The following is an 18,238-nucleotide window of genomic DNA, read 5'->3' as shown; positions in this document are numbered from 1 at the left end:
TGTCAATTGTAATGTTTTGCTAGTGTACAGCAGTCTATACTGACTTTGATTTGGTGCTTAAGAAAGACTTCCTTATGGATAACCATTTTGTTTAGCGTAAAGGCTTTTCATGATACTGAGATTACTTGGTGCTATCCGGTGCACACAATTCACAAAGATTTTCATTGGGTTTCGTTACTATTTTCATTGGGTTTCGTTGCGATTTTCATTGGGTTTCGTTGTGCCTTTGACTCTCCTTGCTGCAAATTCTCGCTGAGTTTCAGATCAAGGCTGCTGCTACTGGTCATCCCCAATGCAACTTTGGAAGTCACTAAAGCCTTGGAAATATGTAAATACACACATTTTTGAAAATCGATAAAGCATCGCGAATTACTAGAAATCACTGCAACCTTAGAAATCGCAACAACCTTCATAGCCACTACAACCGTGGAAGTTTCTTCAACTTAGGAAATCGCAACAACCTTGAAACTATTATACCCTTAAAATTGCTAAAACGTTAGAAGTCAATATAACTATGCGCATAGACACTAACGACACATCATAGCAGACGAACACACACACACACACACACACACACACACACGACTCGGTGGCGCGGTGGTAGAGTTCCCGGCCGCCACTACGGAGGTCCTGGTTCGAATCCCGCCCAGGACTGAACTAAATCAGTTTCGCTGCACTGCGAGTCGTTACTCCGATTCTCGTGGGCGGCAAGTCGGGGATGTGTATGCGTGTAAGGTCACAGCATGACCCATAGATCGGTCATATATGAGCTTTGAGCTTTCTTCCGGGAGGGAAATGGATGTCGATCACGAGTTCAACACGTGATCCAAGACCATGGTGAATCACACACACACACACACAAACACACAAACACACACACACACATAGACACACACACACACACACACACACACACACACACACACACACACACACACACACACACACATAGGCACACATAGACACACATAGACACACATAGACACACATAGACACACATACAAACACACACACATAGGCACACACATAGGCACACACATAGGCACACACACAAAGACACGCATACACACACACAAAGACAGACACACACACACATAGACACACACACACACACACACACACACACACACACACACACACACACACACACACACACACACACACACACATAGACACACACACACACACACACACACACACACACACACACACACACACACACTTCAGCGAATGGACGGCTTGGATGACGTTCTGAAGAAAACTGAAGTCTGTGGATCCCAACGCAAAGAGAAGTGCCTAGTGTTTTTGCAGGGTGGGGGGGAAATTGCTCGTGGAGTAGTGGGAAAGTAGGGAAAGAGGAAAAGGGGAGGGATTACTGAGGGAAATGGAAGGAAATGAGGAGGGAGTAGACTTGGCCCAGCCAGACAAGCGAAAGGTAAACAAAAGACTGAGTGAGGATGAAATGTCTAATAAAAATGTAAAGATTAGAAGTATAGAGAGGAGCAATACAGAAGAAAGTGACGAGAATATGTTCCAGGGATTTAAAGAGGGTGGGGGGGACACAACCCCCCCCCCCGACTGATAAGACTAGAGGAGAGAGTTGATAAGGTGATCGAGGACTTGGAACGTAAGTTAGGTAATGTAGACTCCATTTTCCAGAGAATTGAAAGGTTGGAACAACTAGAGAAGGCTAACAGAAACTTAACTGAAGAAATAGAGGACCTAAAAAGACAGTTAGGAAATGTAAAGGAGGAGAATGAGAAATTGAAGAAGAATAGTAATGAAAACAGAGAGAAAATAGCTACAGAAGCTAAAAATTGGAGAACAACCCAAGAAGGGAATAAGGTTTCATTCACTGACATAGTCAAACAGCAATTGAAAGAACATAATGAAGACTCAGTTATTAAAGTGATGAGACAGAAGGAGAATATAGTAAGAGAATTAGCTGACAAAAAGAAATGTATAATTATATTAGGAATGGAAGAGAAACATAACCCAGATAGAACCGCAAGAATCAAGGAGGAAAATGAAAGAGTAAGCAGTTTATTAAAATTAGTCCAGGAAGATGAACCAGAAATTATAAAGGAAATTGAGGAAAAATTCAGACTCGGAAAATATAGTACAGATAAGACCAGACCAATTAAGATTAAATTCAGGTCACAAACAACGGCAGAAAAAATTCTATCCAAGACAGGGAAACTAGCAACAAATGATCAATATAAAAAGGTATGGATAAAAAGAGAAATGAATAAGGAGGAAAGAGAGGCAGAAAAGCAGAAAAGAATAGAAGCTAAGGCAAAAAACGAGGAAAGAACGGAGTCAGAGAAAGAGAGATTCTATTGGAGAGTAGTGAACATGAAAATAAAGCAGTTCGACATACTAAAGAAAAACATAAGGGAAACAGAGAACACAATGGAAGTGGCAGAAAACTAAGAGTGTCTTACACAAATATAGATGGATTGATAACAGGATTGAATGAACTGAATGATTATTTGAAAGAAAAAGAACCGGACATAATGGGAATTGTAGAAACAAAATTAAAAGGCCCACTACCACCCAACAGTGTAGGACATGATACATACAATTATTGGATTAGAAACAGAGAGAAAAAACAAGGGGGTGGAGTTATGTTCCTGACTAAGAAGGATATAAACGTGAAAGGTGTCATATATGGAAAGAATACAGTAGAGATGATTATGATAGAAGTGGAAGACCGAGATAAGAAGAGCAGAAAATTTGTGATCAATTATGTGCCTCCGAAAACAGCCTCATGGGAGGAGAGTGAACATAAAAGTATGTTAGAGGACACAAAGATAGCATTAACTAAAATAATGGAAGACGGAGGAAGAATAGTTATGATGGGCGACTTTAATTGCAAAGAAATCTGCTGGGAAGAAATGACAGTAAAGAGTGGTGATGACTCATGGGGAAATGCTCTACTTGAGATGATTACTGACCATTCAATGACACAATGGATACAAGAGAACACTAGGTATAGAAATGAAGAAGAACCATCGAGGCTAGACTTAATAATTACATCTGAACCTAGAATAGTGGACAAGATTGAATATAAAACACCAATAGGTAAAAGTGACCACATATTGATTGAACTGGAACTTAATGAAGAAAAATATATGAAAAGAAATGAACAATATAGAAAAGGAAGAATGATGTATGAAAAAACAAACTTTGATAAAATAAGAGAATTCTTCCAACAAGAAAACTGGGAAGAAATATACAAAGAAGAAACATCAGTGGAAGAGAAATGGAATATTTTGACAAAAATTTACAAAAAAGGAGTGGAAAAGTATGTCCCAAGACAAAAACAAGAAAAAGAATATGTAAAATGCTGGTACAACAAAAGTTGTAGGGAGTTAAAAGACAAAAGAGACAAAGCCTGGACCAGATGGAAAAAAGACAGAAGACCTGAAAAATGGAAAATATATACTGGTTATAGAAATGAATATGTACAAAAGTGCAGAGAGGAAAAAAGAAAATATGAAAAAGATGTTATAGAAAAGTGTAAAGATCAACCAAAACTATTCTACAGATTTGTAAACAATAAACTGAAAAACAAACAAGACTTGGAGAAATTAAGACAAGGAGGAGTTGAATACACTGAGGAAATGGAAATGGCAGAAATTATGAACAAACATTTTAAATCAGTGTTTACAAGGGAAAATATACAACCTGAAGAGATTGAGTGGAAGGAAAAAGTCCCCCCTATGGAAGAAATAGAAGTAACAAAGAATGAAATATTGACACACTTGGGTAATTTTGATGTCAGAAAATCGCATGGGCCAGATGAAATAGCAAACTGGATTCTGAAAGAATGCAGGAATGAACTGGCAGACAAAATACATAGCATAATAAGCAGTTCCTTAAAAGAAGGAAAAGTTCCAGAAGATTGGAAAAAAGCAAATATAGTACCTATATATAAAGGAGGAAATAAAGAAGAACCTACCAACTATAGACCAGTCTCTCTAACAAGTACAATAGCAAAAATATGTGAAAGAATTATCAAAAGTAGATGGGTAAAATACTTGGAAAAAAACAACGTACTAAATCCAAGGCAATTTGGATTCAGACAAGGACGATCATGCGTCACCAATTTAATATGTTTCTATTCAAGGCTAATAGATATAATACAAGAAAGAGATGGATGGGCTGATTGTGCATTTCTAGACCTAAAAAAAGCTTTTGACAAAGTACCACATAAGAAGTTGCTTAAGAAATTAGAATATGAAGGAGGAATACAAGGTAAATTGCTAAATTGGATGGAAGACTTTTTGCAAGAAAGAAAAATGAGAGTAGTGATAAGAGATCAGCACTCAAAATGGAATGAAGTAATAAGCGGTGTCCCGCAGGGAACAGTTCTGGCCCCAATAATGTTTGCTATATATATTAATGATATGGATGAAGGAATTGAAAGCTATATGAGCTTCTTTGCAGATGATGCAAAATTACTGAAAAGAGTGAAAACTGAAGAAGATTGTGAATCACTACAGAGAGATCTAAATAAAGTACAAGAATGGAGTAGGAAGTGGGAGATGGAGTTCAATACAAAAAAGTGTAGTATAATGGAATTTGGAAAAAGCAAAAACAGAATAACAGGATCATATAATTTGGGAGAAGAAGGAATAAAAAAAGTAGAAAATGAGAAGGACCTGGGAGTCATTGTTATGAATAATATGTCACCTGAGAAATATATAAATAAGATTTTTGGAGAAACTTATAATTTAATAAGAACAATCAAAGTGGCATTTACATACCTGGATGAAGAAATGGTGAGGAAAATCCTAATCACCCTGATAAGACCAAGATTGGAATATGCAGCAACGATATGGTCACCAAGTACAAAAAAATGTATAAAAAAACTTGAAAGAATACAAAGAGCAATTACAAAATTGGCACCAACACTCTCAAAACTATCATATGAAGAGAGACTACAAAAACTTAAACTACAGACACTAGAGCAAAGAAGAGAGAGAGGAGATTTGATAGCTATTTACAGAATCATGAAAGGCATAGAAATTACTGATAGAGAGAATCTGATAAAATGGGATGACAGAAATACAAGAGGACACGGAAAGAAAATAAAAAAAGACAGCTATAGAAGAGATTTGAAAAAGAACAGCTTTCCTCACAGAGCAATAGACAGTTGGAACAAGTTAGATGAGAAAGTGGTGTGTGCAAAAACAATACATGAATTTAAAAATAGTTTAGATAAAATGAGATATGAAGACGGGACCCCACGAGCATAGCTCCCCTTCCCGTAAAATACAACTAGGTACAACTAGGTAAATACACACACACACACACACACACACACGCACGCGCGTGCGCAAAAGTCTGGTCACAATCGTGTTATAAAATAGCCCCTGCGTCGTAACACATGTACGTGACGTAATCGTGGAGCCAGCCTTGCTCGCATTTTGATTATCTGTTTTATATTAATCTATTGTACTCTATTGTACATTATTGTACTGATTTATTGTATGTTACTGTATTTAATGGTATTTATTGTACTTTCTTTTATTGTACTGTTTTATGCGTTGTATTCTGTGGGTATTCTTTTATATACCGGTATTCCATTGTATATTATTGTGTTGTGTTCCATTGCATTAGATTGTATTGTATTGTATTATACGGTTGTTGTTGAGTATTCTATGTATTCATCAACACAAGAGAATACATTATGTAAACATTGTATGAAAAATATATTACATAATCAAGAGTAAGAACCGTAAGGAAGATAACCCGTGCTTGACAGGGGTTTCCTTCAACTGAATAAATTCGCCTGGCAGCAGCCAGAAACATATGTCAGAATGACCGCCGCCATCTACGGGTTAAAGACTTTAATTACGACTGCATACGAGAAATACTCTAGTCTTCTCGCGCCTCCATTGTGATAACGGTGTCGCCTTCATGTTAATTACAGTCATGATTGAACCTCCCTCCGTCCAGTTTGAACATCATCTACACCTGAATGGATCTGTTTAACGTTAGCCAAACCAAATACCATGAAGCACGATGCCGGCGGAATTCATCGAGATTATCTTCATCCCCCACTGTTGTGTATCTGTAGACGGCGAGCAGACCCGGAGTACTTGCGTTATTCACATTAGATGAGTTCGATTAAAACGTCTCTGTTGAAGAATTATAAAAAATGTATTAGTTGAACCGCTGAAGTGCTAATCTTGGCAAAACTCGCCACACATTAACAAGAAGGAAAAAGTCGAAAACTATTAGAATCTGGAGTTCAGTAAAACCCGAAAACTATTAGAATCTGGAGTTCAGTAAAGCCCGAAAACTATTAGAATCTGGAGTTCAGTAAAACCCGAAAACTATTAGAATCTGAAGTTCAGTAAAGCCCGAAAACTATTAGAATCTGGAGTTCAGTAAAACCCGAAAATTAGGAGCCAATTCTTCAGTCCTGTTAACGAAGAAATGCTGCGCCAGCCAGTCAAAAGTGAACGAAGTAGAGGCGATCTCACGACAAGACCTAAGGCCAAGAGCAAAGCTTTTCCGATACGTCTTCCATAGGCTGCAACAGGTGAGAGTGAAAGCTTCTTGATCCAGCATATGAGGAAATATTGGTGGGGGAAACTGATATTCTAACAGGTTTTGTTGTTAACCCGTACGTCGCCGGGCGAATGTATATATACTCCACCCCCCCCCCTCCCCAGCATCGAAGTCAAAATCTATTTTTTTTTTTTTTTTTTAATCAACTCAAATTTATGTAAAACCGACAAATCTTGCTTATTTGGATTCACCTTAGCCTAGAAGTGGAGAAACTGGGTAGATTTTGTCGACATATGCGTGCCAAAGTTTGGTTAAAAAAAAAAAAAAAAAAAAAAAACATAGGGTTTGAACGAAAGTCCGTCGTATTTTTTCGTGGAAACTTCGTTAGAATTTCAGAGGGTGAAGAAATTTGACATTTATGATGTTTCAAGTCAATGTACAGTCGCCCGTAGTAGTCTGACACTTACGGAAAACATGTTTATAAATAGTTTTTTCTGGATTATTTGGCAAATATTTATCACTTGGTAAATTAATTTTTCAGTATCTTTTTTCATAATTTCATGGAGGATAGGTAACTGTGGTGTTTCTTATTGTTTTTGTAAATGTTTTAGTAAGCATCCATCACACCATTATTGCCCGGCCACATTTTGTATTACGCATTTATTACGAAAATTGGCAGTGCGAACTTGCCAGTTCTCTACGTCTGAATACGTACTAAATAGCACCTGCCAAACTGTCGAAGTACAACTTTACCTCCTCGTACTTCGTTTCGTACACCAGAATCGCCTAAATTACGTCCTAAAGGCCGATTTTATACCCCAAGTTACCCCCGAAAAATTGCTACCAAGGTTACCAGTTTTATCAATAGATAAAAAAAATTGAGTGCCTTCTATAGCCAATGAATAGGGCTACTTGGTCACTACCATAGATTTGACCCTAAACGTAATGCCTATTTTTGGCGATTTTTTTAATTTACTGTATACTTTATCTACTCGATTGATTGGTTGGTCAGGACGGTTCTATTCACAGGCCTGCATGTCCTGCTCCTGTTAATCTCCAATCACTAAGTTACTCACTCGTATGTCCCCTTGGGATTATAAACCGCACTTTGGTTTTCTGTCTTTATTAGTTAAACACTGGTCTTTATAAATTGTTAAATACAACTTTTTCTAATAGATACGTACACATTGTAACAGCAAGAGCGTCTATCACCGACTGACGCTCCTGGACACAACCACGGACTTTTATTCTCCGGAAGTGATGAGGTCAGGACTTTGGTGAGGTCCTATACTCACTTATCAAATTTAATTGTTGTACGTGACACCATAAGCATGTAGCAACAGTATTATTCTGGGGTTACAAACTGTTATCTAATATAATTCTTGCACAAGTTATAATATATATATATATATATATATATATATATATATATATATATATATATATATATATATATATATATATAATATACATATATATATATATCCAGGGGGTGGCTGTTAATATGTGTGTTTCCGTGTGTTATGTGTGTGTCGTTTGATGGCATCCCTGTGTGCGTTCGCATGTGTGTTGCGCGCCAGTGGTGGTCGGTCGGACGTCATAGTGCTGAGCTGTTAAAATGTCTACACAGCAATTGAAGGGATGTGGACTGGTGCCAAGGAGTCGGGTGAGGTGAGTGTGGTATTGTTCACCATGGATATGGTGACGTATACAATACGATGTATGCCGCTGACGCTCAATCCATAAAACAATTGCGACATACGATGTATGGCGCTGACGCTGTAGGGGTTAAGATGTCTAGATTGAAAAATCAATAATATTACATCAGTTTCGTTGAAATATGTAAATTGTATTTCATTTTCTATAGTAGAATTCCAACCGTGGTAAACAGTCTTCAACTAATAAAGTATGAATTTAAATTATGAATCGTAGCGAAGCTTAGATTCTAATGTGTGTGTGTGTGTGTGTGTGTGTGTGTGTGTGTGTGTGTGTGTGTGTGTGTGTGTGTGTGTGCGTGTGTGCTGGAGTAGATATCTTCGCACTTCCGACATTTGTATTCCACGAAATTTTCCTTTTCATTCTTCATTTACTGCTGCAGGTGCTGTGGTTGGAGACGTTTTTCTACATCATCTTCTGTCCTCACACCAAGAGGGTCCACGTAAGACTGCACTTCCACCAGATACCGGTCCCTTGGTAGAAACTTTGGCTGAAGTTGTAAACCGTCTTGGAGACCACGACACCACTCTGGGTTTACGTAAATTGCAACAGAGGTTGGCATCTCTCAAAACCACAAGCGAGTTGAACGGCTTGCTCCACAGCACTGGCTCGCACCAAAGAGAAAAATCAGAAGCCAACAATGGGCGAAGACCCTGCCCACTAACCTCCATTTCTGGAAGAAAGAATTTCAGCCCAAGAAGATCAGAATACACTGGTATGGGAGAACGGCAGCCAAATGGTGTCCGAGCCAAGACCAAACGTCCACGTAATGGATCCTTGAACATTTGTGAAGTGTGGCAACTACTAACTCGCATGGCATCAACCATTACTTGTACAAATGACACCAGAAAATACATCAAATTTTCACTTGCATTTTTGCTCGTTTGATTTTTATTAGTGAATTAATTCTTACATGTGTTTGAATTCATCCGTACTAACTCATTCCCTTTCTTATAAAATCGCCTGACGTTAGTCAGGAAAAAAGAAAAACTAAAATAATGGCAAGGAAAACATGAGCAGAGGTACTCATTAATTTCTTTAGACATACAGGGTCCGTTAAGCTGAGTGAATCATTAGACAGAACAAAGAAATTTAAATATACCATGGTAAAACGACCCTGAATTTCTTAATACCAACCTGTTAAAACTAAATGAACTATGAAGAGTTGGCGTCATGAGAGACTTAGTTGAAACTACAGCAGTCACCTTTGCCCTTTGCGTTTGGACAGTCTGGGCAAGAAGCCGTCAGCGGCAACAGATGGGTTTGTCGCGGGAAGCGATTTCAAACCAGCCGGCCTCACGTATCACATTATGTAGGACCACTTAAGGGTGCGTACGGTAATTGCTCCGTATTTTTAGAGTAGCACAAAAAAATCACATTTTAGTTGAAAATGCATATATTCCAAAAAAGAAAACGCACTCTGTATCAGCACACTTCTGGTGCCCCGTTATTCGATGAATCCGCCCTTGGCATCAATGACGTCATCAACACGCCCTCGAAACCTGGTACAGGCCTTCTTCACCACCAGTAACTCAGTTGGTAGAACGTCGACTTTGCTCTTACTCAAATCTAAATGTAGTTTTAAAAGAAAAATCATTGAATCTTCTCTGATCAAACAATTCCCTAACTTTAATATATCAAATGGACAATGGTCACCTGATTACATGACCACCTTGGCAGTCAATAGATTACTTCAATACATTGCAAAAGCGGACGACTTGCCACAAAGCCCACGCAGTATCATAGACGCTACTTGAAGTGTCATGTCCACGTTCCCTCACTCCACCCCTCTCCTCTGTATAAAAGATATGTGTTTTCTCCTGACTTTGTATTCTGCTGAAGAGGATCACAGCCAGTGATCGAAATATACGGAAATCGTTATTTCCTTCCTTTTCTTAATCCAACCAACAGTGGGTCTTTAGTGTATATATATATATATATATATATATATATATATATATATATATATATATATATATATATATATATATATATAATAAGTTACCATGATGTTATTGTCAACGTCTTAAGCTTTCAAACGAGATCAAAATGATTGATGTAGCTCAGCTAGTAACAGATACAGTTGCGAGCACTATTGAACTTTGGACGCTTCTCCAGTAAAATCTTATTTTTAGTGCTTGACCATCACTGGACGCTGAGGCTCTCGTATATAAAACACATCAAATAAAATCTGTGGTGCTTTGTCATACTTCCAATCGTCTGGAGTCGGTTTAAGTGGGCACTTTTGTTTGAGTGTTTATATTACCAGTGATATAATCCTGAGTCAAAATCTTATGGCCTCCATCGTTACAGATTACAAATTCACTAAACGGACTTACACGCTATATCGGGATTTCTAGTGTTATGTATAATTTTCTTTAATTTTGTAGGATTCTAGAAGAGGTTATCTAACTTTTGTAAATAGACATCCTACAGGAGGATAGCGCAAGTCCGTATTTCTACAAATTGCACTGTGTATTAGTATTTCGTCGGCTTCTATTTTCGGGACACTATCGTGCCGGAGAGGTGGAGTCGTAGAGAAATTAATACTAATCAATTATAATTGATCATTAATTTGATAAATAATTAATATTAATTAGAATAAAGGAAAAAAGAGAAATTGAAAGAGAATAGTAGAAAGGAAGAGTAACAAGTTCAAAGTGATTAGCATTCCTTTTTGTGTGGAGAATAATTCTAGTCATAAAAGAATGTTTTATTGCTTTGACCCGTAGGGAACCAAGTCTCTTAAGTAATAACTACATAAAATTTACGTAGTCGGTATCCCATACGAAGTTTTCGTCTTGTGATATATTACTGTCACGCATCTACCTTACTTTCTCCTTAATTCCCTGTCATTGCACCTTGTTTCTTGTTTCTTGATTCCTTATTAATTGATAATTTATCTTTTATATGTTGCATTTATCTAATTATATTCATCAGTTTCTTTATTCATTTATTCAGCTGTATATTTATCTATTTGTATATCTATTTTACTTGTTTTATCTACATATTTCAAAGAGCAGCATAAAAAGTCCAAAATAGCTCAGACCTAAAATGCCCGCAGAAGGCCACTCCGGAAAGAAAAGAATTATGAGTACATCAGATCAAAGTCAGATGCAAGTATAGGAGCGTCTTGAGATTCCCTTTTTGAACGAGTCAAGTTACGGATAGATGAAAAAGTATCAGGGGGAAGAGAGTTCCAGAGCCTCTCAAAAGAAGGAAAGAAAGGCAAAAAGTTGTTGTTGAATCTTCTAATTTTTTAAACAAAGTGAGGTGTTTAGAAAAATCTAGTCTTATTTGGTCTTTTAAGGAAGGAGGGCACGCAGCTAATGAGTTATGAAGAGCAGTGACCATGACAGTAGCTATAGAAAAGAGATTAAAGAAGCCTATTGCAGCGGAAGAAGTTGATTTTTGTTAGTATAAAAAAGCAATTTCTTTTTTCACATTGTACTTATTTGTTAATTTATCTTCTATTGGCAGCTGGCGTAGAACCGAAGCGTGTGGCAGAGGTCCTAAGCTCGGCGGGGAGCTTCGCCTACTGCGGCTTGGTGGCGGGCGCCCTCCATCACCTCTACTGCGATTACGACAACGACCGAGAATTCGCCCTCAAGACAATGGCCGACCTCGTCCAGCATCTCGGTCTACCCGAGCAGGTGTGTGACGTCACATTTCATATCATTGTTCGTCTGTATAGGATGTTAGGGCTGTTGTCATACGAGGCGCATTTGTCATTTCATTGGTACAGTGCAACTCCTTACTACCTGCCGCGTGGACTGTCGACGACCAAGTCGGTTCTCCTTCTGGCTTCCCGTTAGTGAGGGAGGGTTGTGTTGGACTCCTGGAGGGAGCAAAAAGAAAAACACCCAAAAAGCAGATGAACTCCCTGCAAGTCAATGGCCATCCGTCCCCGTTACAGATCACTAACCCACGTGCGTGGCGTCCCTGCAGGGCTGGAAGACGGGAATCTTAAAGGCGTGTCCCACACCTACGGCTGCGATGGAGTGCCTTGTAGCCAACAATACACTTCCTCGGTCCCTGATTTCAGGCCAGGACGGGTGGCCCCTCTTGGTTTGGATAGGCAAATTGTCTAAGCTGCCTTGTACAGGTCAAGGACGCTTTAAACCAAGCATTTACCGCCTGGACCAACACCGCTCGGCCTCTGGCTGTCCCCAAAGTGTCAAAGTAGTGAGTGCATGTACCACTCCGCGTTCCCTAGAACAGTTGATCCCAGTGCTTCGTCTCCTTTCGTTAGGTTCCATGGTGGGTGGGGGTCGGGGAAGGACGAATCTCTCTAATGGGCATTGATTTGCAACTTGCCCTTGTCAGATCTACGCGGGCGGCTGGAGTGGTGCAAACGAGGTAAAACATGTTGATGTAGAATCTCCTGCAAGCTTTCCGTGTGGGCGCTGGGAGCAGTTTTTCACTCGGCAAGCACGATTGACTACCCTTTTTATTGTCTGAGCTAAGCAGGATTAGAATACATAAAGTATGTGTGGGTAAGTTACATGCATAACTAGCTGACTTCAGTACGCCGTTGTGGGAATTACTCCGGATGAGCATAAGATGCTAGTGAGGCTGAAGAACACCACGGGCTTCATCTCTCTTATTAAATAATATGTACATATCGAGCCGTGTAAAGTAAAAGAGGAGAATATTTCCTAAGCCAAGACTGACTCTATTAGTGCCCACCACAGGACGCAAGGAGATGAGCTTTTCCCCTACCTCCTACCAATTCCGTTTCCCTAAGAAGAGGCAAGATCTCGAAACGGGATTCGAATGAAGGCTGAAAGAAAACCAACTGCTGACTCACCACCTCCACGTGGAACCACTGGGTTGATCCCCATCTGGGAAAGTGAGGCAACAACTGAGGCTAATAATATGACCAGTCCCTGTCAAATACCTCTCCCGATAACTAATACCTTCATTCTTCCAACTAACAACCAAAAGCCTTCCGGCGATAGTACGTGACGGTGGGGGCAAGAGATGATGATCTTACACGGTAGGCGGTGTAGGCCCAGTGGTCGCCCTGTGGTGGGACTAGGGAACATCACAGCTCTGCAGCAACCTACACGACTTAGCAGCCCTATTGTGGAACCATTCTTCTCCCTCTACGTGGGAAAGGGGCTAGAAAAAATATCCGAAACATAACCTTAAATCTAACCTGGCTTGGGAGCCACACCCAGCAGGGTCATCCTAACGCGGCCTGAATACTAATAACAGCAACGGCATAGAGGGAGCAACGTGTAGTTTCAATTTGGACAATATCCTTATTCATCCATTTATTATACTTGGATTTCAATTCATGGGTTCTCCCATCTTAAACTATATTGTCTTTCAAGCTGCTCCAAGTATTTATGCACCTGTATGGAAATCTTAATTCTTTACATCATTTGCAAATTGTCTTAATTAGAAAGAGACCATAAGGCCACACTAGGCACTTCTATGTCCCTTACCACCTATCATCCCTATCCATAAGAACATAAGAACATAAGAATAAAGGAGACTGCAAAAGACCATAAGGCCTACACTAGGCAGCTCCGTATCCATCACCGCCTGTCATCCCCATCCATAAGGTTGTCTAATCGTTTTTTTAAAACAACTGATAGTTTCAGCGCTTACAACATGGTTACTAAGTTTATTCCATTCATCGACCACCCTATTAGTAAACCAATTCTTGCCTATTTCCTTCTTAAATCTAAATTTGTCCAGTTTATACCCATTACTGCGAGTCCTGCCCTGCTGTTTTATTATGATGACCTTGTTTGCATCACCCTTGAAATTATCTAATGTTCTCTAAAAACAACCAATTGTTTCAGCACTCAGTACATTGTTACTAAGTCTATTCCATTCGTAAACACTTTGTTGGTAAACCAGTTTTTGCCCATTTTCATCTTAAACCTAAATTTGTCCAATCTAAATACATTACTACGAGTCCTGCCCTGCTGTCTTAGTATGACCAACTTGTTTGCATCACCCTCGTTCAAGCTCTTTGTCCATTTTAATACCTCTATTAGATCACCTCGCACTCTTCGTCTTTCGGGAGAGTGTAAGTTAAAGTGCCTAAGCCTGTCTTCATATGGTAGAGCTCTAAGCCCTTGTATCATTTTGGTCATTCTCCTCTGTACAGATTCTAGTGAATTAATATCCATTTTATAGAGAGCAGACCAAAACCCTACCGCATTGTCAAAGATGGGTCTAACTATCGCCAGAGAGAGTTTAACGATTACCTATACGCTTTTGTTTGTCACCATCCTAATGATAAATCCTAATGCCCTGTTAGCCCTATTCCTGGCACTAATGCACTGTTTCCTGGATTTAAGGTCTAGACTCACTCACACTCCTAAGTCCTTTTCACATTCTATTTTTTTTTTCTTTTTCTTTTTTTGATATGGCATCATCTATGATATACCTGTTAGGTAGGTTGTGTAATCCTTGTTTAACACAATTTGTTTTCATAACCTAATCAAGAGACCTTTTCTGTCAATATGGTGACTTGAATACTTTAATGAAGTCACCTGTGTCTCTTCGATATTTCAGTGATGGCAGATCCAGTATTTTTAGTCTCTCTTCGTATGACTCGTCTACCAGGTTAGGAGCCAGTGTGGTAAATGTCTTTTATATTCTCTTGATTTTACTTATATCCTTCATTCTACGTGGGGACCCTACCACTGGCGCATATTCCAGTCATGTTCGGATTAGTGTTTCTATGAGTTTTTCTATCATTATTTCATCAATATAGTGAAAAGCAACAGTCCTTTAGTCTTTTCTACAATCTTATTGACATGTCTATCTGGTAGCAGGTTGATCAACACTCCCAAAACTTTCTTCTCTTTTCGCTTAGTAATGAACTCGTTCCCCAAAGGATACTTCAATGATGATCTTTATAAAGTTTTGTCCATTTTGAATATGTTTCATTTTTTCTTTGTATTGAAATTAATTTCCATTCTTGGCTCCATACGAATATAGTATTTACATATTTTTACAACATCCGACAGTCATCCCCGTTTTTTATTTTTCTTATTATATTTGCACCATCTACACACGTTACCATAGCTTGTACTCTTCACACACTCACTGGCATAGATAAGAAATATCATTAACGCTAGCACTGAAACTTGTGGAACTCCGCTAGTCACTGCTTTCCTTGCTGACATCTTATCATTTTCTACCATCCTCATGTAGCTTCACTTAAAAAAAATCATCTATTCGGGTAATTTACTTCTTAGTCCCCCATTAGGCTTCAGTTCTCACATATGAAGAGTGTGTGTGTGTGTGTGTGTGTGTGTGTGTGTGTGTGTGTGTGTGTGTGTGTGTGTGTGTGTGTGTGTGATTCACTAATCTTGGACCACGTGTTGGACTCGTGATCGACAGCTATTACCATTCCGAATGAGATCTCAGAACTCATATATGACCGATCTATGGATAATGCTGACCTTACACATATACACACATCCAACTCCCCATCCACGAGAGTCGGAGTAACGGATCGCAGGGCAGCGATACTGAAATTATTTCAGCCCTGGGCGGGATTCGAACTCGGACCCCTGGAGTAGTGGTTATGAACGTTACTACTGCGCCATCGATCTGTGTGTGTGTATTTACCTGGTATTTACCTAGTTGTATTTTACGGGAAGGGGAGCTATGCTCGTGGGTCCCGTTTTCGTATCTCATTTTATCTAAACTATTTTTAAATTCATGTATTGTTTTTGCACACACAACTTTCTCATCTAACTTGTTCCAACTGTGTGCGTGTGTGTGTGTGTGTGTGTGTGTGTGTGTGTGTGTGTGTGTGTGTGTGTGTGTGTGTGTGTGTGTGTGTGTGTGTGTGTGTGTATTTACCTAGTTGTATTTACCTAGTTGTATTTTACGGGAAGGGGAACTACGCTGGTGGTGTCCCGCCTTTGTATCTCGCATTGTCTAATTAGCTCTTAAATTCGTGAATGGTTTTTGCATACACTATTTTTTCGTCCAGTTTGTTCCAAGTGTCCACCACTCTGTGTGGAAAAGTGTTCTTCTTCATATCTCTTCTATAACTATGGTTTATGAGTTTCTTTCCATGTCCTCTTGTGTTTCTCTTGTCCCAATTTAACAAACCCTCTCTATCGAGTATTTCTGTACCCTTCATGATTCTATAGATGGTCAGTAGGTCGCCTCTCTCTCTCTCTTCTTTGCTCCAAAGTCGGTAACTCCAATTTAGCCAGTCTCTCCTCATATGACAGGTTTGAAAGTGTTGGAGCCATTTTTGTGGTTGCTCTCTGGACTCTTTCAATATATACATATATATATATTTTTTCTTATTCTTTTTGGTACTGGGTGACCACAATGTCGCCGCATATTCTAGTCTAGGCCTTATCAGTGTGACTAATATTAATTTAATCGTTTCTTCATCCAACTATGTAAATGCCACTTTTATTGATCTTAGCAAGTTATAGGATTCTCCGACAATTTTGTTTGTTTATCAGAGGACAACTCGTTTGAGATGATTACTCCAAGATCTTTTTCAGGTCCCACTTTCTTTACCTCCTTAGTTCCAGTTTTATGTTGTCCTGACTATTTTTACTTTTTCCAAACTCCATTATGCTACACTTCTTAGTGTTGAAGTCCACTTCACATTTCTGACTCCATTTCCATACCTTTTTCAGGTCTTCCTGTAGTGATTCGCAATCCGTTTCTGTTTTTACTTTCCTTATCAACTTAGCGTCGTCTCCAAAGAAACTCATGTAACATTCCACGTCATCATCCATGCCATTCACATAAATAGCAAACATTGGAGTCAATACAGATCCTTGCGGAACTCCACTAATCACCTCTTTCTAACCTGAATATTTTTCTCTGAGTACTACTCTCATCTTTCTACCATTCACGAAGTCCTCCATCCATTTTAGCAGGTTGCCTTGTATCCCTCCTACATGTTCCAATTTTTTAATAATTTTTTTGTGTGGTACCTTGTCGAAAGCTTTTTGTAAGTCCAAGAAAGCACAATCAGCCCATTCATCCCTTTCTTGTATTATATCTATTAGTCTTGAGTGAAAACAGATTAAATTTGTGGTACATGATCTTTCCTGTCTGAATCCAAATTGTCTTGGATTTAATATATTATTTTCTTCCAGATGTTTTACCCATCTATTTTTTATCATTTTCTCACAAATTTTGGCTACAGTGCTTGTTAGTGAGACCGGTCTATAGTTAGTTGGTTCTTCCTTGTTTCCTCCTTTATATATTGGTGCAATGTTAGCATTTTTCCAGTCTTTTGGTATTTTCCTTCTTTAAGTGAGCAACTTATGTTATATATTTTGCCCATTAGTTCTTCTTTGTAATTTTTTAGAATCCAATTTGCAATTCCGTCCGGGCCATGCGATTTCTTAACATCAAGGTTTGTTAAATGTTCCATTATTTCTTTTTGTGTTATTATTATTTCACTCATGGGGGGAGATCGCACTCTACTTCCTTCGTCCCAATAATGTGCCTTCTCTCTAGTGAAAACCAACTTGAAGCGAGTATTCATGACCTCGGCCATTTCTAGATCTTCTGTGTATTCTATATTTCCTTGGCGTAGTTTCACCAATTCCTGTTTATTTTTAAGTTTACCATTCACATATCTATAGAATAGTTTGGGTTGCTCCTTGCATTTTTCTGTAATGTCTTTTTCATAGTTCCTTTTTTCCTCTCGTCGCACTTTTACATACTCATTTCTATAGTTTATATATATATTTGTCATTTTCCAGGTTTGTTATCTTTTCTCCATTTTTTCCAAGCTCTGTCTCTTCTATCTTTTACCTCACTGCATCTTCTGTTGAACCAGCATTTAATGTACACTCTCTCTTCTTTCTGTCTTGTACGTACCTATTCACTCCTTCATTATAATTATCTCGCATTTCTCTTCCACTTTTGTCTCTTCCATGTAGAATTTTTTCCCAATTTGCATTCTGAAAGAATATCTTTAATTTTCCAAAGTCCGTTTTGTTGTACATCAATCTTCCTTTTCTATACTTTTCAT

At 38.7% G+C, this 18,238-nt stretch overlaps 1 protein-coding gene across 3 annotated transcripts in view; it reads left to right on the top strand.

Annotated features, from left to right (window-relative positions):
- Window positions 1–18,238, top strand: part of LOC143032909 (transmembrane and coiled-coil domain-containing protein 4-like) — a 563,437-nt gene that overhangs the window by 423,739 nt on the left and 121,460 nt on the right. For all 3 annotated transcript variants that reach the window (XM_076198166.1, XM_076198165.1, XM_076198167.1), the window contains exon 2: window positions 11,722–11,894. In XM_076198166.1, the coding sequence (XP_076054281.1) occupies window positions 11,722–11,894 (173 nt within the window). The remainder of the gene's footprint in view (window positions 1–11,721; window positions 11,895–18,238) is intronic.

Source organism: Oratosquilla oratoria, chromosome 14, assembly GCF_046742065.1.
Source record: "Oratosquilla oratoria isolate Oo_2021 chromosome 14, ASM4674206v1, whole genome shotgun sequence".
Classification (NCBI taxonomy): domain Eukaryota; kingdom Metazoa; phylum Arthropoda; class Malacostraca; order Stomatopoda; family Squillidae; genus Oratosquilla; species Oratosquilla oratoria.
The sequence above is the reverse complement of the archived record's forward strand: the minus strand, read 5'-3'. Positions and strand labels throughout refer to the sequence as shown.